At 40.3% G+C, this 21,908-nt stretch overlaps 1 protein-coding gene across 2 annotated transcripts; it reads right to left on the bottom strand.

Moving 5' to 3' along the window:
* Nucleotides 1-1,015: 1,015 nt before the first annotated feature.
* Nucleotides 1,016-20,137, bottom strand: NELFA (negative elongation factor complex member A). Of its 2 annotated transcripts, XM_042870657.1 has the most exons (11): nucleotides 19,782-20,137; nucleotides 14,027-14,198; nucleotides 12,170-12,331; nucleotides 11,166-11,255; nucleotides 8,071-8,201; nucleotides 7,846-7,915; nucleotides 7,451-7,539; nucleotides 6,392-6,503; nucleotides 4,056-4,312; nucleotides 3,005-3,104; nucleotides 1,016-1,512 (listed from the first exon to the last, which is right to left on the bottom strand). In XM_042870657.1, the coding sequence occupies exons 1-11, from the start codon at nucleotides 20,031-20,033 to the stop codon at nucleotides 1,328-1,330; spliced, it is 1,620 nt and encodes a 539-aa protein (XP_042726591.1). In that variant the 5' UTR covers nucleotides 20,034-20,137; the 3' UTR covers nucleotides 1,016-1,327. The 2 variants fall into 2 exon arrangements, with proteins under 2 accessions (XP_042726591.1, XP_042726592.1); XM_042870658.1 differs by lacking the exon at nucleotides 12,170-12,331.
* Nucleotides 20,138-21,908: the final 1,771 nt, after the last annotated feature.

Genomic DNA, 21,908 nt, shown 5'->3' with positions numbered 1-21,908 from the left:
CCTTCCAAGCACCATTCCCAACTAAGCACAGCTCTACGCACAAGCACTGGCAGAAACCAGACATTTAAACCAAGTCTCCCTCGAAGAATGCAAACAAGGCTCCAAACGAATCCTGAACTATGTACACAATCCCTCGCAATAAATGCAAGCTATACTTGAACAATTAAGGACAGCTGAAACTAATGGTGTTACAAAGATCAAAATGTGCTTCTCCTAGAAGGGGATACATCTAAGGCACATTTATATGCCAGAATAACTGCAGCCACATTAATGATTATACTGATAACTACACAGGTAGGAACCACAGCTATGCTCATTCTGAACTTTTTGGATAAGGTGATCAAGCACCTTATGATTGCCCAACCAACCATACTTTACCACCACCTCCTAATCATCTTATTCAGAGATTGGTTGATGCAACCATCTCCAGGGCCATTTAAAAAACAAAAATGCTGCAATCAGTATTGATATGTTCTAGCCTTGTTTCCTCCCAGGCTGTTTGAAGGACTTGGCATGCAATAGCCACTGATAAGCTTTTACCCTAAAAATGACATGGCAATGATTTCCACACAGCAGCAGCCCACTGCTTCCTTTCAATTTTTCCCTGGTTATGCTATTTTTTCCCCATCAGAAAACTATGATATTCAGTTTTTCTTGATCTCAAGTAATGCCAAACATAGGTTAACTCATGCTGTTTATGGACATAGACAATATAGCAAATGAAAGATACTCAATCCCATCCTATGCCTCAAGAATAAATGAGCTGGACATACAGTGGGTACCATTAGACCCTAGGTATCTATCACCTGCAGTATTTAGGTGTACTGCACCTGAATTACAAAACAAAGCGCCCATGTGGTGCTTCCATGTGCTCATGGAACCCATGTAGTCAAAGAAAATAGTTTCTTTAAAAAATAAAGATCTGTGCCCTTGTTTAAATGGTAAACTGTGAATGACTGTGCAGTAGTCTTCTCTTCAGGTACTCAGAAGTAAACTGCTCCCATCTTTAATCTTTCCATCTTTCCGTTGTGATCTCCTCTCCTCTTCCAGCATCTTAAATTGCATTAAAAAAAAAAAAAAAGAACAGAATAAAAAGCCACCAACCACTTCCTCCCTCAAATCACCTTTTCCAGATAATAAAAAAAGGAAAAAAGTAAATTCAACACCATCTTCTTCTGCATTCATTGAGCCCAGTTAGGTTGAAGAGCCACAACTTCTAAGCTGGAGGGTAATAAATGTACACAAATGCCATTTTGTACAGTTGACATACTCTATGAGCTGGTTGACTCTAAGCTTGATTTGGTCCAGTCTGCTGTCGCTGCAACTCTTAAGAAACATTAGTAATAGGTTTGTACTTCTTGAATCTGGTCCATTCACCAGTAGCATAGTTCATTTCAAAGACTGTATCAACCAACATAGTGGTGCTGCCAGTGCCATCTGCCTTTGGTAAATCTTCTGTATGCTCACTAAGTTTAATCTGAATGATGTCACCTTGCTCTTGGCAAGGATTCTCTGTGGAAACAAAAACAGAAACAAGTTGAACATTTTAGCATTATGAGAAAGTGAAGAGCACTTGATGGAGATTCAAAACCTTACACTGAAAAATACACAGTATTTTCTATTAGTTCTGGGTTTATCTCTACACCACGTGGCCAAAGACTTTTTTCACTCTGTACATCATGGACTTTATTTCTCTTATAACAAAACCAAACCTCTAAAGATAAACCTCAAAGACAAAGTAATTGGAAGAACAGAAGTGAGTCAGTGCAGGGAAGCATGCCAATGCCTCTTTGATCTGCCTCAAGAACTTTACATTTTGGATTTGCTAAGCTTGAACCTACCAAACTTGCTCTATCTGGGATGCATTTCACATTTTAAAGAATTCAACAGTTTTAGTAATTGTGGAAGCCTTAACAGATTCATTGAAGTTACTGATCTATAAGGCCTGGTTCCATTCCAGCACATGTACCAAGTGTTACACGTCCAACTATTGGAACTGACAGTCAGGAAAATCAGGAATATCCTAGTTGAAAGTTATTTCCCCAACTTTCAAGAAGTACTGACGTTACTAGCTAGGAATTTATATTATTTACTTATGTATATTCACATATGTAAAAATTCACATATGCAGAAAACACACATGCACACTGTCAAAATAACGTTTACCTCACATCACAAAAATATCAATATAGGTATTAAAGTACATCCTGCTACAGTGTTCTGAAGTGGTAGGAAGAGCACCCATGAATGTAATAAACACAAAACTTTCTTTAAGCCCTGGGATCATCATAGTAACTCTATCCTGGCTATCTTGAATGATGTACTACACTAATCCAAATGCATAAGCCACATTTAGACTTCAGCACTCCTCTGACAAGAGCTTTCAAATATCAACCTAGAAAGCAGAGCCAGTGCAGATGATAAAGTTCACTTGAAGACTCTTAGGCTCCTTCTCGTATTACATTTAGTAGACAACTGAGTAGACAGTCTTGGTCTATCAAGGGCAATATACAAGAACAAGACTACAGCTCATCTCCCTACGATTTTCAGCATCTATACCTGAAGTAGGAGAAAACAGCTGCTGCATTTCTGATGTTCCAGAGCTACTGAAGAGGCTCTGTATTACACAATTTGTACATCAGCTTGTTATGGGAGAATTTGCATTCTGTCTTGTAGGCAGAATACTAGAACCCAATCAGCCTGTTCACTGTTCCATTTGGACAGGCTTGAGTCTCCTCAACTACTAAGCAGTATCACACGTGCTTGGTTCAGTTCTGTTTTGTGCTCAGTGACTGCTCTGAGATTATTCTATTTTTATGAGAAAAAGACTAAAAACTACTTCCAGGTAGCCAAAACTTAATCCATTACAATAATCCCAGTCCAGAGTAAACTAGATTCTAGCACACCTTGAGTGAAGGTCAAGCAGGAGACATGCATTCAGAAATGCTATGCTTTGTTTCAGACTGGAGATAGAAAAGCAAAATAATTTAATTTCAATACATACCTCTGGATCCTGCCATGAATCCAAGTATAAGAGCCTTTTCTGGCCTTGTAACTTTGTTTGCAGTCTTGAACATTTCCTGTGCAGCATACATTTGCTCCCTCTGTAACAGACACAAATATGAATTCCAGCAGAAAAACATAAAATAAACACCTTAACCTCAAAGCTTTTCATCTTTAATGCTTATATCTAACACTTGCAGCAGTGACAATTCTGAAACTTACACTGAAGTAGGCACTTTAAACAGTTACAGAAACGTGTTAAGAGACCTGCTGTTCCCACTCCATATTGTGTTAAGACCTCAGTTTAAATTAAAAAAGTGCCTCTACATCCTAAAACACACAGACTTGCAGTAGTTTCAGTGGGAAGATTTTTCTTTTTAAATGAAGCAAAGCTACTGAAAAGTCAAAGCTTCTTAAGGTTCAGATCTTGCAAGCTGGGCTTACAGAGGTGCTTTGTGAAGTCTTCAGAGACAGTCATATCTCAAATTGGTTACCTGACTCATTTCAAGCATGTGCGTAACATACAAACATAGGAACAGTAAGAAGCTTCAAGGTAAGTGTTATTTATTTACCTCTGTACTCCCAGGCTTTTAAAAACTGATAACAGATCGGGGGGGGGGGGGGCAGGAAAAGAAATCAAGAGTTTTGCCTTTATTCTACTGATACCTTCATTCCTACCAGTGCAACAACACGACCTTTTCTAGCAGCTTATGCTATAAGCAAGGCTAAAGGCACTGCTGGAATTATGCCTTTCTCCCAAATTCTTTGCAACAAGGAGCACGTTGTTTTATGTAATGTACAGCAGGAAATAAAGACATAAATAAACATAAATAAAGACATCTTACTCTAACAGTAACATTGCACAAATAAAAAGTTGTGATTAACATTTCAAGCAGCAATGATAATGAAGCTGCACGAATATTTTCTTTATCTTTGGTTGCAAACAAGCAGCTCAGTTACATTGTCAAACTTTTAAGTAAGATTGAAAATAAATTTTGCTTTTCCAACCTACATCAAAAGCTTCAGCTAAAAACAACCTATTTGTTACTTACTGTAAGAGAGAGGCTTTTTTTCGGTGGTGGCTGTTGTTGAGTTTGAGGGGCCACTTGTGGTGCCTGTGCTGCAGGGGAGATGGCAGGAGGTGTGGTAGGTGTGAGGGGTGAGGTAGGTGTAGTTGCAGGTGGATTCGAGTTACTGTTGTACATGGGAGTTCTTTGCTTGAATTGCGCAGGAAGAGTTGTGGTAGCATTTGGAGCTGCAGGCTCTTCAGTCTGCCTGTTAGTCTGCAAGGCCTCTCGTGCAGAGCCAGCTGCAAAAAACAGAGTAATTAAAAGTATAACCCACAAACAAGGCTCAGCATCACCAATGGATTTTAAAAGGATCTAAAATTCCCAATTCTTCTATTTATCATAATAACTCTAAGCATCTGAAAACACCCACCTGAAAACATGAGGAGTTAGTGCTCTCCACAGACCATCACCTTCATCAGTTAGACAGTAAAGACATTTCCAATATGGATTACACCACATTCAGAAGCAGATTTCATCTTTAAGTTAAGCTTAAATTGATCTACTTTTTAATATATGTTGCTATAACATCTGTGTGCTGACCCCACAGTCTGTCATACTGTGGTTTTGATTCCTGTTTTTTTAAACATAGTGCAGTCTCAGACAGTAACAAATACTGAAAATACACAAATATTTGCACAGATAAAATTAAAAGTCCCCAAAATAATTCATTTAAACATTAACTGCTAAGAGGGCTAAAACCCTCACAATATTGAGAAGTTGATTTATTTGCCTGTACTCAGCCATCCAAGGAAGCTCCTGTTCCAAAGCTGACTGCAGCCAGAGGTAAGGTATATCACAAGTTACCACGTTATCCAGCAGACAACAGCCAGCCAGTGCACATTCCAGCTACTTACATTCTCTTGCAGCTCTTTTGACATAGGTACAACTACTTAAGTACCTTTTTAAATGTCTCATGAAATTTAAACTAGCCTATACTCATCTGTGTTCACAACAAACCAAAATGGCAGATACACATCACAATTCAGCTGATTCCTTTCAGACCAAGTTTTAGAGAATGTGAAGCTTCCAGTACTCTCATCATCTAGGCATGGATACAGCACTGGCTTTAGCAGGATGGCTCTTAGCCAGCAAGATACTAGCCATTCATTCTGTACAAATCTCCACTTTCATTACCAGCTTCACCCCGTGTCAGAATCAGTTTGCATAAAGTAACTACATCTTAATTACACAACATCAGATTACAAGAAACAAAATTAACAGGTCTTTAAGAAAACAGCACTCCTTGTCTGTAAGGAAAGTTAGAAAAAAAATGAAAAAAAAAAAACAACAGGAGACAAAGACAATAGAGAATTTTAAACTAGGCTTTTTGTGATGTGGAATACACTGCCAACGCTCTGGAAAATAATACTAGCTGCTGACAACACTGATGTGCTTTTGGCTGCATTCCTTCCAGAGATGCCAATTTACTGTCAGAGAGATTTGCATAGACCTTCAGAGAGATTCTGAACTGTTTCAGAGCCAAGTGATTAGTTTTTCTGTATGACTTTTTCTACAGGGACCAACATGCCACAGCTCATACAGGGAAAAGCTACAGTAACATTTAACAAGCAAGAACAAAAATAACACAAACTGCAGAGCTGGTTCTGTGTTAACTACAAGCTCTGGTAATGAACCCCAGTCACGTACATTTGTTAGTACAAGCTGATATGCTGCCATACGACTGCACATGCAGCAGGGAAGGGAAATTAAAGGCCGGTGTATTAAAGAGTGGAAAAAAAGGATTTCTACAAAAGGATGTGTTTTTCCCCCCCTTCAAAATATGCAGGAACTTATAAAAAGGTAAAAGGAAAGTGGAAAAGAATGCCTGTGTCAAAGTAAATAGTACTTGTTTCTAAGAACATATCTGACACTTGAAAGCAATTACCTGTTCTTCAAGTGCATGGAGGTGGGTGTGTGTATACCCAGCATATACTCTAAGATTTACTTATACAAACATATATATAAATAAATATAAATCTCACTAGTGTTTCTTTGGAAATTAAAAAATACGCTGTATTTCCTATAACAAGGATAGAAAATAACCTACAAAATTAAGTAAGCAAAACAGTTAGCCTTTTTTAATTCTTAAAAATATATATATATAAAAAAATCAGCATTTTCTTTATTTGTTTCTTAGGTGCAGATATTTAGGTAATTTAACCTTCCTGCAATGGGTTTTCAGATTGCCAAGAGTTCCAGAGTTGAAGAACAGTAAGTCAGTAAATAAAAGAAGTCAGCCAGCAAAACCAAACAGATCAGAGGTATAAAGTCCCAGTAGAAGAAAAAAAAAAAAAAAAAAAAAAAAGCATCTTACTTACCTGGCTGTGATTCAGAACTCGGGATGTATGAGGAAGATGGCACCACACTGGGAGTAGCAGGTAAATAACTTGTAGAAGGCAGCGCTGGCTCATTGTTCAGTGAGCCAAGTTTCTGTAAAACATGAGAAGTGTTACGCCTGGTGAAGTACCACAGAGTGCATAGAAGGCCTCTGGGACATCAGCATGCAGAAGGCCTAACCAGAGGTAAAAGCTTAAATAGGACTGTCTGCACTCAAACAGGCAATCATCACCAATGTAGGACACAGATACCATCCTGCATCAAGCAAAAGAAATCACTTGTTTTGTACTTAGAGCACAATATTGTGCACATTTCATGAAGATTAAAAATGCCATTAAGAGAGGGAGTGGCCACCTCTGAGCTTCATGGGTTTTAGGAAGAGATTATAAGCCAAGGGTATTCTGGACAGAAATCAGTTCCTTGTATTTCTCCCTCCCTTTCAGTAATAATAGGGCTGGCTTAGCCTCATTACAGACATATGTGAGACCTCAGAAGAAGCTGCCTTCTAAATTAAACAACATCTTCACAAGATTACAAAGGAAAATGGAGAAGAGAGCCCCAGAATAGTACTAGCATAGAGGTTCTTTTTTCAAGCCAGAAGACTGATGAATTTTTGAAGATTTCTTTCTTGTTCAGCTACATATATTCAGTTATTCCTCCTGAGATATCCCTCCATGCCTCACTGTGTTTCTCAACATTGTTTCAGTAGGGAACCTTCCTGTCCCCTACTTCTGACAGAAGGTGGTAGTCCTCAATTGCATAAATGCCATACCTTATCATAAACTTGTAGCAATGAACTTCACCCTGATCCTGATTTTTTTTTTTTTAAATATTGTTCAAAGATAGTACAGTGCAATTTTGAAATAATTATGGAACGCGCTGGTTTTTTTTTTTTTAAATACATTTGAAGTCTTGTTTCAACAACTTAAAACAATATAATTACAGTGTTTAAGTGTTTTAGAATAACACACATCATAGTTTTCTCATCTCTGTTATTTGATTGCGTGGTAGGATTTTTCCCTCTGATGCTCTGTTTATACCTGTGTAGACACAAGGCCAGCAGCATAATCTGGAGTAGCATTTTCTACTACCGTTTCTTCTTTGGCTTGCTTTTCCACCACTTCTGTATCTATTGCATAAAAACAAAAGTCAGTTCAAGGAAATATGCTTAAATACCAAATTTGATTTAAACAGGGATCTAAAACAAATCACATTTTCAAAGAGTTTGCTAGAACATTCCTTAGAAGCATATGCTGAAAGGATACAGTAGTGAATATACAGTGATCTTCATATACAATTTTATGAACAACCCAATAATTAAGTTTGTACCCATTTTTCTGGTAAACTTAGCAGATGAGTTTCAACACATCAAGAATAAAACCTGGTGTATCTGCATGTATCCTAACAGCCTTTGAAAGCCGTGTTCCATACTAACCTAATGTCTTTCTTCTTCTCTTTGCTTCACGGCCAGCACCTACCATATCCAGCTCAGAGAATTCTAAAAGCTGAAGAAAAGAGTGCAGAATCTTAGCAACAGCAATATAAATTTAAACTACTTCAATACTATCCTTATTTTTTTCTTTAACACGCTGATGCTTGATTCAAAACAGCAGCAAAAAGTTATTTTACAATGGGGAGAACTGAGCAGGAATTCACCTACCTTTACTCCTCTTTCTTTACGCAAAGGCGTTCTTGAAGGAGGAATAGGATTTCTGTTTCCAGAAGGGTTAAATACACTAGGTGCTGAAGTACTCCTGAATGGAGCTTGTTTTGGTATTCCTTTGAGTGGTGCTTAAGTAAGATCAAAAAAAGTAACAATTAAAACACCAGCTTCACTAATTACAAAAACACAACGAGGTCTTTACTTTATCCCCTTCGTAACACTCCCCCTAACTTCAAAAGTGTCTAAAATGGAACTCTCTACAAAATACTAAATGTTCTTCAAACTTCAGATTGGATTTTATCTTCCAAACAAGGAGAGTCACTCCCCACTAATGTTTGCATTCCCAAAGTTTAAGTAATTTTTATTAGTTTTATCTTCATTATTTTTCTATACGTTCTAAATGAAGTAATGAAATCAGCACACTGCTATCAGAATATACTCTTCTACATATATTCATACTTTCCTTACTTACAAAAACAAACTTCGAACCCATACAAGCTATTAAGAGTGAATGTTTTGAACCCTACTGCTTCCAGTTACTCTTTAAACTTCAAGATCTGGCTACTTGGTAAAACTGTATCTACCCAAGATTTCTGGCCAAAAGCTGTTACAATTCTTACAATAGATTTTGCAGTGCTTCCTTCCTTTCAGGGAGCTCACCCTTTGTGCCTACTGAGGAGTCTCAACTTACCACAGGCTGCGTTAGGACTAAAGGGGTCAGAGTCAGACCTATTTGTGGATGCCATAACATGCAGAACATCGTGAATAACCAAGATTCACAGTGCATTTGTGGAGTACACTTTTTTTTTTTTTAATTCAAGGCAAAGCTTTTGCAGGATGATCAACCTACTGACCTTTGTAAGGCACAACACATAGCTGCCTACTTCTGAGAGTTAAGAAGGCAGGAGAGCTCTGGCAGCACATCACAGCTGAAGTACTGTGATACTCCCCTCATTGAGGGTGCCACCACTGCAGGCTGGCAGTCAGCACCACACAACTCCTATGCAAGAATGTACTGTGAGGGGAGCCACACCTGGAGAATTCCTGGTGGCACAAGAGCCACCCCAGCTCTTCAGAAGTGTCACAAATCACCACTTTTATTAAAGTTACATCAACCCAAATTTAAATTTTTGGTTCCTCCACAAAACTGACTATTGTACTTTGCACCTCTGAATATAAAAGCATAAACTGGCACTGGAACAAGCTCCCCAGAGAAGCAGTCAGAACTCAAAGCCTGCTGCAGTTCCAGAAGCATTTGGACACTGCTCTCAGAAATATGGTTTGAATTTGGGGTGGTGATACGGAGAGCAAGGAGTCAGACTCTATGATTCTCATGGGTCCTATCCAACTCATGGAATTCTGTGATTCTATAGCTTCTACATCCAGGCTCACAACTTTTCCAGCTCCTGCCTTTAAACTCACAAAGGAATAAAAGCACTAACACCTTGGAATTTGGAGAAATGAAGATATAGCTTCAAAATTCTCCAAGGTAGGACGCTGTCTCAGATGAAGATGCTCTTTAGCAAGTTACATTACATTGCAGTATTGGCTCAGCAAAGCTCAAGCCTTTTGTAATCCAGAGAATGATGAATTACTGTCTCACAGAAGGGTTTAAAACGCTGGACCTATGGTCTGCACAGGAAGTATCCAACTTAGCTCCATACTGCAAACAAAAGAACTTGCTGCCACAATGCTCAGTAGAACAGAAGTTGCTACACCTATGATGGTGTTTCCCCGGACTTTACAATGTTGTCCCTTGACATCACACTTAAAATAAGCACTGAAAACAGCATTCGTTCATCAACTGCTAAAAAATTAGATAGACAAATGTATTTATCAGGTCATCAAGCCTTATGGCCTACAAATCGAAAATCGACATTTTAGGTCAAACAGAATTTTGGTTTGAGGCTGGTTACTCTGAACCCCACTGTATGTTTTACTGAAGACATTTTCAGCATAGCACAATTCTTACCAGTGTTTCAGCGCTGTAAATCCCAACTGGTCCCATAATTGGTATTTCTAGAAACCACCTGACTCTAAAGACTGGCTTTATTATTCAGAGGCTTAAAATGAGAACTCAAACATCAACAGAACTGACAGTCAATTTTTACACTGGGACAATTTTTAGTGCAAATTACAACTACGCTCCTTGCATTTCCTGCACAGACCTGTGGCTAAGTACTCTGGTACTCAAACCTATGTATTAAATGCATCAACAAAGTGCTTTTTAGCTTCTAAACATCACACCAAGAAAATACTCAAGTTTTGTATCTCAGCATCATATTGACTGCCAGAAAAACTATAATGTTATTTAAAGTGTTACTAATTTCAAACCTTCTTCCTACTCCTAAAACTTATTAAAAAAACAATTAGGCATTTCTGGAATGTGAGTGAACAGTTGATACTCTTACATTAACAGATATGAAAAACAAGTACTGCTATTTAAATAGAAGCAACACTAAACAGTCTTAGCTACTGTGTACCTTCCCACTAAAATACTATGCTAGTTAACACTTAGAAAGTAGTTAAGAATATCAGAATGATTTATTGGCTCTAGTGTTCCTTATCCCTGTTTGAATCTGTGTGATTGAGATTGATTTGCACTCTTCTTATACCCTGTGTTCAAACCATCCTCTGCAGTAATCACAAACTCTTTCACGTACTATCTCCACTATTTTCCCCTCCCCTTCTCCGTGGGGAATCATAAATGCAAGCTAGATTCAACCCACTTTACAATAGTTCTAAGACCACAGATAACTGTGAGCCACTCATTCTGCTCCCTCTTGGAGGGATGCAGCTTACTCAGAAGTTATTCCTGGATTAATGCAAATTAAGTTCTTACTGAAGTCTGTAGGCATGATCTAGCTGCACGCATCCTAAATAAGCATGGCAGATACACTGACATCTAACAGAACATCACCCTTCCTTCTCATAAGACTTGTTAAAAGCATTCAAAAAGCAGTAAAGAGACAAAGAAGGGGATATATATTTTGCTTCAGAAGGAATTAAGCTTTTCTAGGAAACAGTAATTTTAGACTTCAAAGCTATTTCATCAGATTTTCTTTCAGGGAAGTGATACGAGTGAGCCATACTTGTTGTATCAATCTTTTTGACCAGTCCCCTGCCCTTGGCATGAAAAGGCACTCCTGCAGTCTTCTTGAGCTGTTGAGCAGTTTCTGTTGCTACAAAAAGAAAATAAAACCCAAAACTTCAGTTATTATAATGACTGTGCCAGAAAATACATAGTTTCCTACAGAAAACATTAACTAATATGTAACAATAAAATGTAATTAACTAAAAACTATGAATGTCAACAAGAACTATATTGCAATTATAAAAAAAAAAAAACAAGTAATTTGTGATCTACAACATACTTGGAGAAATGCAAAACAGGTACAACTGCAACTGATAGGATGGCCAGAGCTACAATAAAGACAATTTATTCAACAGAGATTGAAATAATTTAAGTTCCACATAAGATTGAGATGTAACATCTTCCTGTAACATTTACAGGTTTGTTTTTTTTTAACACCAATCTCTTGGGTCACATGCAAGAAAGTATCAAGCTGCTCCAACACAGCAGCAGGTACAGGAAACTACGTTAAGATCAGTGAGATTAGCTACCAATATATAGTGCATACACATGCTGCCTTTTGTTAGTGAAAACTATTGGCTTTCACCCCTTATACAGCTATCCTGAGCAAAATGAAGCGTTAACTAGCAGCTCTTGCTCCTCATTGCAGAAACATATGGCGTATTAAATTGTTTCAGGAGCTTTAACCAAAGCTGTCCCTCAAGCCTTCACTGCTGACTTAAATATACTTATGAGAGGACATATCTATGCTTTAAAAATATACAGCTTTTTGTATCCCTTGAAGTCTGAACAGCATTTAAATCAAGATTAGCATCTTAATATAATCATAGCTAGAATGACTTGCACCTGCTCTTCCACACATGCTGTCAAGAAGGTGTTGGGGTGCAGTCACATTTCTTATAGCAAGAGATTTTGGCATGTCTCCACACTGCACAATAAGACTGAGAAATTTTCCTTTTGCTGTTGTTACTCAGTGTTATAACTGGCTGTAATACTACTTACACTTCTGCAAGAGTTCAGCTCGGAGAGTGGCACTTTTAGGTTTCCTTTTCAGCTGGAAGTGTTTGACTGGGGGGGTAAGTGGCCCCGCTAGTGTTGTCAAGGCATTTTTGTTTAAATACTGGCATTCCAACGGCAACATAGCTGATGTTTCACCTTCACTTACTGCATAAAGAGTTAAGTACACAGAGCTATAAGCATCTCTTCGACAGAATATTGCAAAACATTCTACAACTAGACTGTATAGGTATTTAATGAAGTTTAGATAACTCATTTAAACACCATGAATAATCGAGTTCTCATCTGAACAGTACACAGCCAGTTATTAGGGTGCTTTCTACATTAAGTCTGTAAGCTCCCATACTAACTACACCTAGACAAACAACAGGAATTTTAAGTGTGCTACAGTTTTAAAGATAGATAAAAATGATAAAATCCTCCGTTTCTTTCAAAAACTACACATAGAATCATAGAATTACTCAGGTTGGAAAAGACCCTAAAGATCACTGAATCCAACCACAACCTAACCATCCTACCCTAACTAACAACCCTCCACTAAATCATGCCCCCGAGCACCACATCCAAACGGTTTTTAAACACATCCAGGGATGGTGACTCAACCACCTCCCTGGGGAGCCGATTCCAGTGCTTAACAGCTCCTTCTGTAAAGAAGTTTTTCCTGATATCCAGCCCAACATGAAAAGGAAGCTATTGAATGAAAAGCCAAACCAAAACTGCAAACACACAAATGATCACAGAATTAGAATGGTTTGGGTTGGAAGGGACCTGTAAGATCATCTAGCTCCAGCCCCCCTGCTATGGGCAGGCACACCTCCCACAAGGCCAGATTGCTTGAACCCCTATCCTGCCTGGGACTAAACACCTCCAGGTGTGGGCATCCACAAGCTTTCCTGAACAACCTGTTACAGTGTTACTACCCTCAAGGTACAGCATTTTTTCCCTAACATCTATTCTACATCTACCCTCTTCCAGTTTAAAGCCATTTCACCTCATCCTGTCACTACATGCCCTTATAAAATCTCCCTCCCCAGCTTTCCTGTAGGCCACCTTCAAGTACTTGAAGGAAGGCCATTATAAGGTCATCTTGAAGCCTTCTCCAGGTTGAAAAGCCCCAACTCTTTCAGCCTATCCTTGGAGGGAAGGTGCTCATTTCTTCATAGAGACAAGTTTGAGTCACTCCATTATTGTCTTACAGCAGTCCTAACTCCAAAGCCACTTCTGACCACTAATGCCTACAAGTTTGTTTTTTTTCCTGGACAATTTGCTAAATCAAACCCACCTAAATAGGAATAGATTTGCTAGCTGGACAACTGCAACTCAATTCTCCTTTTGACCAGTCCCCTTAACTCCTCCATTTGTTGGCTAAAGGAAGACTGAACAGAGGGCACCTCCTGTGCCCAACACAAATGTTGCTGCTCCCAGACACACAAGGTACTGCAAAAAAAGTTTTACTGCAGTCTTTAATATAACAACATACAAGATAGAAGTACATTAAACTGTTACTGCACATTAATAAGGCGAGCTGTTATTACCCAACACTGCACATACAGACTGCCTACAAAGCCAGTGAAACCACATTAGCTTCAATGTTGCCCTTTAAAATTACGTAGGCACCTGACATGCAAGCTCTGATGATTTGTGGAAAGATAATTTAAGAGGTTACCATTCCTCAAGTATCACAGCTGCCCATTCAGGAATACACCAGGTCATGAACTGCGGCAGTTGAGAGAAGACATACAGCTTGTCCCAACACCACTCAGATACCTCAACTGCCTGGGCAGAGACAGGCTATTCCTGGAAAGAGATCCCACATTTCCATCATTCTCAACAGACACTTACCTTTTTCTCTAAGTTCTCCTAAAATATCTTGAACATTGGGATTCTGCTCTTCAAGATCAAGGTTAAGGGAGCCAGTATCTGGAAAGGATTTTAAAATATCAGCTACCATTAAGACCCAGGGGTCTGAATCCAAGGTAGCGAGCTGGACAATTTCAGTCAGTGCCCCCTTCATCTAACAAAAAAAGAAAAAGAAAATCAGCCAATTGGAAACAGTTTTAAACAAGTTGAAGTTGGGTTAATTTTATATTTGTTAGACACTAGGATAAACATGCACAATGTTTTACTACTAGGGAAGGGAAGAAGGAGACTACATCACAGTTAAACATTAACTCTAGAACAAAGCAAAGAATGAACCAAGATTTGTTTTTAATGTTGCTTTTGGTCAATTTAACAAGTGCATTTTGAACTTCTGACAGCTCAAAGCTTTGTTCACCTCAGATAATTTTCATTAAATACAAGCCAGAATCTTATGGTATTGTCTTGGTACGTTCCACAGCCCACTTACAATTCTATGTATCCACACCTTTATCAGTGCTAACAATATTCAACTAGAAAACAAGTTATTTAAACAGACATCTAAATGAAGATGGACCCCTCTTTGTGCTACAGAACAGCAGCTAGACCATTTCTACATCACACCAACATAAGCCAAGTCCCCAGAATTTTAGGCCAAGAATTGTTTCATGCTAATGAGCTCAACAAAATCTGCTTATTGAAGTTGTGCACCCGACTCTCTGCCACCAGAAGTAACAAGGTTTTCTACCTAGCTAAAGCCTCAACAGCAAGAAGGATATATTTTTCAATCATCTACCTTTAAAATGGGAAAGAACATGTAATATGAATGAATAAGATTGTCACAGTCATTTTTTAAATTACTGACCAATGTGTGATAGCACTGTGGAAAAAAGCTATCAAGAGACCACAGCTGGGATTTGACTGAGTGTATTATGAATTCTTAAGTCACCTGTTTTGCATCATTCATAGCCAGCTTAAACCCCTAAAATACAGACTGAACTCCTGTTTCATTGCTCTTCTTACATAAGCATTAATATATTAACTTCAAAGAACTGAGATTTCGGAGATGTAGCATGTCATCTGTCAAGCAATATAACAATAAAGCCACGGAAAGTAATTTAGACATACTCTGTCTGCATGATATTAGCATTAAAGGAGTTTTAATTAAGAATAGAGAAAACATTTCACTTTTGACTTCTCACAACCCACTACGGCACATGTAGCTAATTACTATGGCTACCTGTTTCTGAACAGAGGGAAATGAGCAGAAAGATTCCTCTTCATTTTAATGCTTCCATTCTTTCCCTTTATTTAGAACTGACCTTTTCTCACACAAAAAAGATTTCATAAGCTTAATCTAACATAACTCTGGGAAATGGAAGCTAAATTTTTGCTCTCTGTACCTCAGCGCTCAGAGGCAGACAGACACTGACATTTCCCAATTCCTTTCAGTCACACAAGTTTATTGCCCTCTGACTTTACTCAGGTATAAAACAGAGGGTAGTCTGCCCTTCAGGCATTCTTGTTTAAGGCTCATGTTAACGTTGCCAATGAATTACTGATCTGATTCATCAGAAAACGAGCATCTCTCAGCAGCGCTGTTTTACACATCACACCTCAAAACATGCCATGATAACCAATGAAGCTGTGGTTTACTTCTAACTTGTTTACCAGCAAGACTCTGGATACCAAAGATGGAGGCAAGTGTGTAGAATACAATTTCTTCCATCAAAAACTCAAAGGTAAGGGTTGAAAGAAAGATCTCTCCTGTATCCTCCTAATTGATCCTACATGTCTGCTCCACAAAACTCATCCTTGCAGCAAACAAATAAATAATCACAGAGCTATAACCTGTATTATTTACATTCCTACCACAGCTCTTGCTGCATCAAGCAGTTGCACCCACACTACATTCAGGGCAGTTACAGCTCAGGCACTTAACACTGTCCAAGCACCTGCACCTCACAATTTTGGTTCCCTCAAGGAAGGAGTGGAAGAACAACTTGTCTGCCTAGAACTGGACAAGCAACACTATCAAGAAGCCTCACAGCAGCTAGAGAAAGAACAATCACTGTCACACAGGCAAGTGAAGCACGCTAACAAGCGCTGCAAGCTCAGCTGAGACCTCACCTGAGTACAAGCTTGCACTTAGTCAGCTTGGATTTGAGTTCTGACCCAGGCTTTTCACCAAATTGTGATTTTGATATACGTTTTCCCCCTTTGCTATTGAACCCACAGCTGAGAAAAAGCTGTAGTTTGAGAATTTGTGAGGTACACCTTGCTAAGAAAGAATCCTACTTTTTTCCTACTGAGCGCACAGCCATAATCTCAAACTTGTAATTAAGATTGCAACACTGGGTCAAGCAAGAGTCCAATCAGCTCCAACCAGCATCTTGTTAAGCATGAACATCAAGATATGAAGCAACATGTTCTGGCACTTCTCTCATCTAAAACCCAGGATCTTAAGTACTTTTCTCAGCCTGCTGGCATAGCATATCACTAGAAACATGAGAAGAAAGGATCAGGCAGGATGGAAAAAGTCTGGGAACAGAGACAAAGGGAGATTAATAATGGCTGTGCAGGAGGAGCATAAAAACAGGACTGTGGGAATGAGTATACAAAAAAAAAGAAAATATTACTAGGAATACACAAAGTCACAGCTCCAACAAGACTTCTTGTAAAGCTGCCTCATTAATTTGCTTTCCATTAAGCCTAAATTGGCATGTAGCTGTACCTTTAAACAAGTGCACTGGCTAATAAAGCCAATCAAGTTTTAAACTTCCAGGGCCATAGAGAAGGTGGTGTTTAATAAGTATCTGTAATATTACAGAGCATTTTCATTAAGCTAAAAGCATTGGAAAGTGCAGTATTAATACCTACTCAATTCAAAACTAAGATGGATCAAATAGCATCATAGTATGTGTTTTATATTTTAATCATGAAAAAAAGCATAGTGTGGCCAAGAGTAACATTAGATAAAAATAAACCCCTCTGCATCCAGAAAAACAAAGAACATTAAATATAGGCCAAAAAAAACTGCCTGCCTCTTCTGACATGGGAGGCAAAAGCTTAGTCCTTAGTGCTACTATTCCACAGCTCCCATTTCCACAGTTAGGAGACTCCTGGTTCATGCAAGCAAAGAAAAGCCTGATTTGTGCTCTCTTCTCCACAGCTACCATCACAAAAGGGCTGACCACCACAGGGACAGGCAGTGCCTTCCTTTCACTGTATCTCATAGAGCACAGAGGTACACAGTCCTCCCTCCAGACTTGACTCTAACATTACTCTGACCCTGAACACAAAACCTTGCCATTGTGAATCGAGTTAACAGGACTGCAACAGACAAACCAAACAGAAGCAATATCTGCCAAAATCACCACCGAAACTGTGGTCAGCACTGCAGTGAGCATTAGGCATTGTTTAAAATAAGCACGATAATCTAGAAAAAAAAGCAGCAAAAAGCTTGGAAGCAGAGAGATTTGAGAGCTTGCAAATTCTGCCCAGAGAACTGCAGCAGGAAAGGATATTTTTGATAACTGCATACAAAACACTTAACTGCGAAAATGAAAATGGGAGCCAATTATTCTTATTAGTCAGCAGGAACAAATAAGCTGTAATGAGGTTCACAGCATGATAAAAATTCAAGTTTATTACTTATCCCACAGGATTAAGTCACTAATATGTATACAATATTTGGAGCAGCAAATGAAAACATATAGTGTAAAACCAAGGATATTACATTTGAGAAGAAATGTAACACTTCAGCTAAGGACCAAGCTTTCAAGAGAGATGAGTGAAGATTTGCTTGTCTAGATCGCAGCCTTCACAGAGGTTTAGAAAAGACCAGTAGCCAAATAAATCCCTTCTAAGCCAAGTAATACCACACTTTTCTTGATTCCCACATAATTTTTTACTCAGATGTCTGTTCCCAAATTGTTTCCATGTTACACTATGCCAGTGAAAATTCTATTATAAAGAAAAAAAAAAATTAAAAAAGATGTTTGAGAAGAAAACTAAGTTCAGTCTATTATTCAGAGAAAGGAATATCATTTAACATGTTGCATAACACACCTCTGTTATATCCTGCATCCACTATATTGATGCTCAAAGTTTTACAAAGCTGATGCAACATATTTTCTAACATTATTAAGTTTCCAAATGCCAGCTCATCTACAGACTGGCACATGGCATGGAAAACATACACATGACTTTCCAAAGGGACTAATAAAACACTTCCACAGTTAAGTTAAAACATTTTTACATACGGGAATGATTTCCAAATGAAGAATTTCGCTTTAAGGCTCTTACAGGTAAAGGTTCCTTAACTTGAATCATTTTAAAGATTTTTACAATTACTCCACACTTCTCCAGGTAATTTTCACATACACAACAGCCTATGTGAGCTTATAAGTAGTCCCCAAAACTCATGGATTTTCAACTCAGAAGTACATAAAAGCTAATATGTAATTCTGGTTGTGTGCTTATCTCCCCACACCCTGCCTAGTATACATATAAATAAAGTCAAAGCAGCTGTGTCCTATCCCAGGGTCTGGTGCAAGCACAGCTGAGGTGCAGATTAGAGAAGCACGAGGGTAGGAAGGGACGTCTGGAGATCGTGAAGTCCATCCCCTTGCTAAAGTAGGTTTCCCACAGTAGGTTGCACAGGAAAGCATCCTGACAGGTCTTGAATATCTTCAGGGAAGGAGACTCCACAATCTCTCAGACTAATTAAATGTGAACCATCTCCATAACCATGACTATAAACCATGGCACACATGGCATAAGTGGAAATTCCTCAACTTGGCAGAAGAAACTTAATGTTTCTCAATCATTCTTGCTCCAACCAACAACCAGCAGCTGCTGTTTGGCAGAAACAAGCCAGCTATAGATGAGATATGGTCCAGAGCCAGCGAAGGAGCTCTTCTGGACCTATGAAGCCTGATTACAGTGCTAGCTGTACCCCAAACGGCCAGGGGAGGAAAGGAAAACACCAGCTGTTCTCAGACAGGTAACACAAAGCAAGAAGTGTCAGGTCCTGCTTGAGGAGAAAACTGACTCCAAGAAGGTAGCTAAAAACCCTGCTGAGCGCAGACACTAGATCTTTCATTCCCAAAGATTCAGCACTTGCTGCTGTCCTTCCTAAACGTGAGATGTTCAGCTCACCTACACAGCCAGCCACTACTACTGGGAAGGAGGCAGCCCTACACACATCTCTGTGCCTGGCCGGCAGAACCGTAACGCTGCTCCTAATCCTGGAACAAAAGCAGACTCCGAAAAGCCCAAGGCAGCAGCAAAAGCACGAAACCTATATCATAACTACGGGTCCGTGTGGAGGTGTGAGAAAGGTTTTGGGTCCAAACTGATTTCAGAAGACGAGTACCAGCCAGACGCCCAGAAGAGCAGCAAAACCTACACTGCACTCCTTTATCGAGGGGACGCCGAGCCCCCACACCGCATCCCGGGCCTCAGCCGGCTCCGTGGGACGGGACCTCGCTTCCTCCCCTCCCCAGAAGGCGAGGAGGAGAAGCGGGGCTCGGCCTCCCCTGCCCAGCGCTGCCCTTGAGGCGCGGCCCCCTCCCTCAGGGCCGGCTCCAACCGCCCGCAGGCCTCGCGAGGCGGCGGCAGCCCCGCGGATTACGCTTCGAAAAAACAACGAAGAAAAAAAGGCGGGTGGAGGAGATGATACCGGCACTGCCGTATCCCTCCTTCTCCCCTCGCGCTGCACCCGCACGGTGCTCACCTCATCCACCGCCCGGCGGGGCAGGTGCAGCATCCCTAGCAGCAACTTCAGCTTGACGGCCGAGGAGAGGCCGTGAAAACAGAGGCGGATGTTGTCGATCACCGACGCCGTGAGCAACGAGGCGATGCTCGGCGGCGCCCACAGTTCGTCCGTAGAGCCTAGTTTGTTGTGCAGCCACAGGCCGGTGTCGCTCTCCCGCATCGACGCCATCTTGGGAGCGGAGCGAAAAAAGAGGGGGTTCTCCACAGGCATTTTATGAAGACGCCTAAGAGGAGGAAGGGAGGGGGTGAGGACCCCTGCGGGTCGCAGGCTGGTTCGTAAACCAAAATGGCGGCGCCCTATGAGTTTGCTCTACGGAAGGCGGAGATTCTTCCGTAACCTAAAATGGCGGCGCCCATACGGAAAACAGCGAGGCCGTTCTCTTTTCCCGCTCAGATGCAAAATGGCGCCTGCCATCGTGGTTCTTCCGTAACGCAAGATGGCACCGCGCTGGCGCAGAGATGTTTTACTGTCGGCTCCAGCTCACTGCGCCTCATGGCCTTCCTTCACGTCCTGAAGGCTCTCACGGGCACTAAAGGGCTGGCAACCGGGAGCCGCTGCGGCGTAGTTCCGATACAGGAGACCGTGCTCGCTCCTCTCGCTGATCTGAAGGCGGAAGCAGGACCGAAGCCCGGCTGCTAGCCCGCCCTTCTGCCGGGAGGCTGGGCCAGAGCGCTGGGCAGCACTACGACTCTCTTCTTCACAGACCCTGTGCCCGTCCGTCTCCTTCAGTGGCTCCTCAGTGGCGCCCACGAGGCCCCGTCTGTGCCTTGCTTCTGCGTTTCTGGCTAATAACAAGTCAAAGCGCATTCAGCTTCCTGTCTCTGGGTTCTTCGTCGCTCCCTTAGTCTGTTAACCTTCAGCATTCCTTTCAGCCCACTAGCACAGCGAGCTAGGTGATGAAACCCCTGTAATGCTGCCAGCTGACTTAAGCGGGGAGTGCTTTTTTCCACTTTTTTCCCCCCGGAGATTTCTGTGCTGGTACCTCAGGGGTGTAGGAGAGTATCTCTATGACTGGGAGATGAGAGGTAGGTGCTCAGAAATAGAGGATTATAAGTATGCGTTCATGTTCCCTCGTGATTCAGCTCCCTGTTATTTAAATATGAAACATTAATCCATTTCTTAAGTCCCAGAAGACTTGGAATTATCTCTGTGTGGCATAAGTGGTTCATTTTAGTGTCTGTAGCTGAAAACAAAGCAAAGAGGAGGTAGGAGTGTGCAGCAAAGTGATTTTGCTGTTCTAAGCTTTTGAATGCAAATGTTTTCTTTACGGATTCCTTCTTACGTAGGAGGCTGTTTACTACCTGACTTATCCAGCAGAACAGAGCAGTTGTTGCTGGAGAGCTTTGTGTTCTTGATGCTCTCTCAAAACTGCTGTGGAAGATAGAATCATAGAATCATTAAGGTTGGAAAAGACCACTTAGATGATCTAGTCCAGCCATCAACCCATCACCTCTATACCCACTAAACCATGTTAAAACTTATGCTGTTTCATTGTTACCAACTCCTGCTCTTTGTTTTTACTAACACCCAAATGCTAGGTTCTTAAAACTTAGGCACCTGCTTAACTGTAGTGCAAAATCCCATTGTATTCACTGGAAATGTTGTGTGGCAGGTGGGTGAGGTTTGGACTGCAGATTGCCTGGGGTGGTGAGTGTGAATTTCTGTACTTCATGAAATCTCTTAATTGTGGCAGAATTCCCCAAATCTTTTATGGCATAATTTTAAAATCTCACTCCCAATTCTGCTTTGTGCTATATTTTTGCTTAAAAAAAAAAAAAAAAAAAAAAAGCCTTTTGAAATTATATAATCCATGAGATACTGCAATTAAAAAAGATTTAGTTGAACAAGGAAAGTTAGTGGTGATTTCACCTTCAAATGGAAGAGAAAAGTAGCAGCCAAGTAACAGCCTCTTTTTGAGGTGGGTTGAAGGAAGCAAAACATGGAACATGCAGTGGTTTGTACAGCAGTTCTCTTCAAGCAGTAGTTAACACAGAGACTTGAACTCATTCAGCTAAGGTTTTTTAAGCACCAGATCTGACAAATACAAGTCCATAGAGCAACGTGTGGAATTGCGCAGCATTGCTT

This window comes from Lagopus leucura, unplaced genomic scaffold, assembly GCF_019238085.1.
Source record: "Lagopus leucura isolate 7727_CA_CO unplaced genomic scaffold, USGS_WTPT01 Super-Scaffold_100004, whole genome shotgun sequence".
NCBI lineage: Eukaryota > Metazoa > Chordata > Aves > Galliformes > Phasianidae > Lagopus > Lagopus leucura.
This window is presented reverse-complemented; position numbering and strand designations above follow the sequence as displayed.

Coding starts and splice junctions, on each gene's coding strand:
- NELFA (XM_042870657.1), bottom strand. CDS start 20,033: ATGCCTGTGGAGAACCCCCTCTTTTTTCGCTCCGCTCCCAAGATGGCG. Junction 11,256..12,169: donor AGCTGAACTCTTGCAGAAGT/GTAAGTAGTATT, acceptor TTCTTTTTGTAG/CAACAGAAACTGCTCAACAG. Junction 6,504..7,450: donor CTGGCCTTGTGTCTACACAG/GTATAAACAGAG, acceptor CATGTTTTACAG/AAACTTGGCTCACTGAACAA.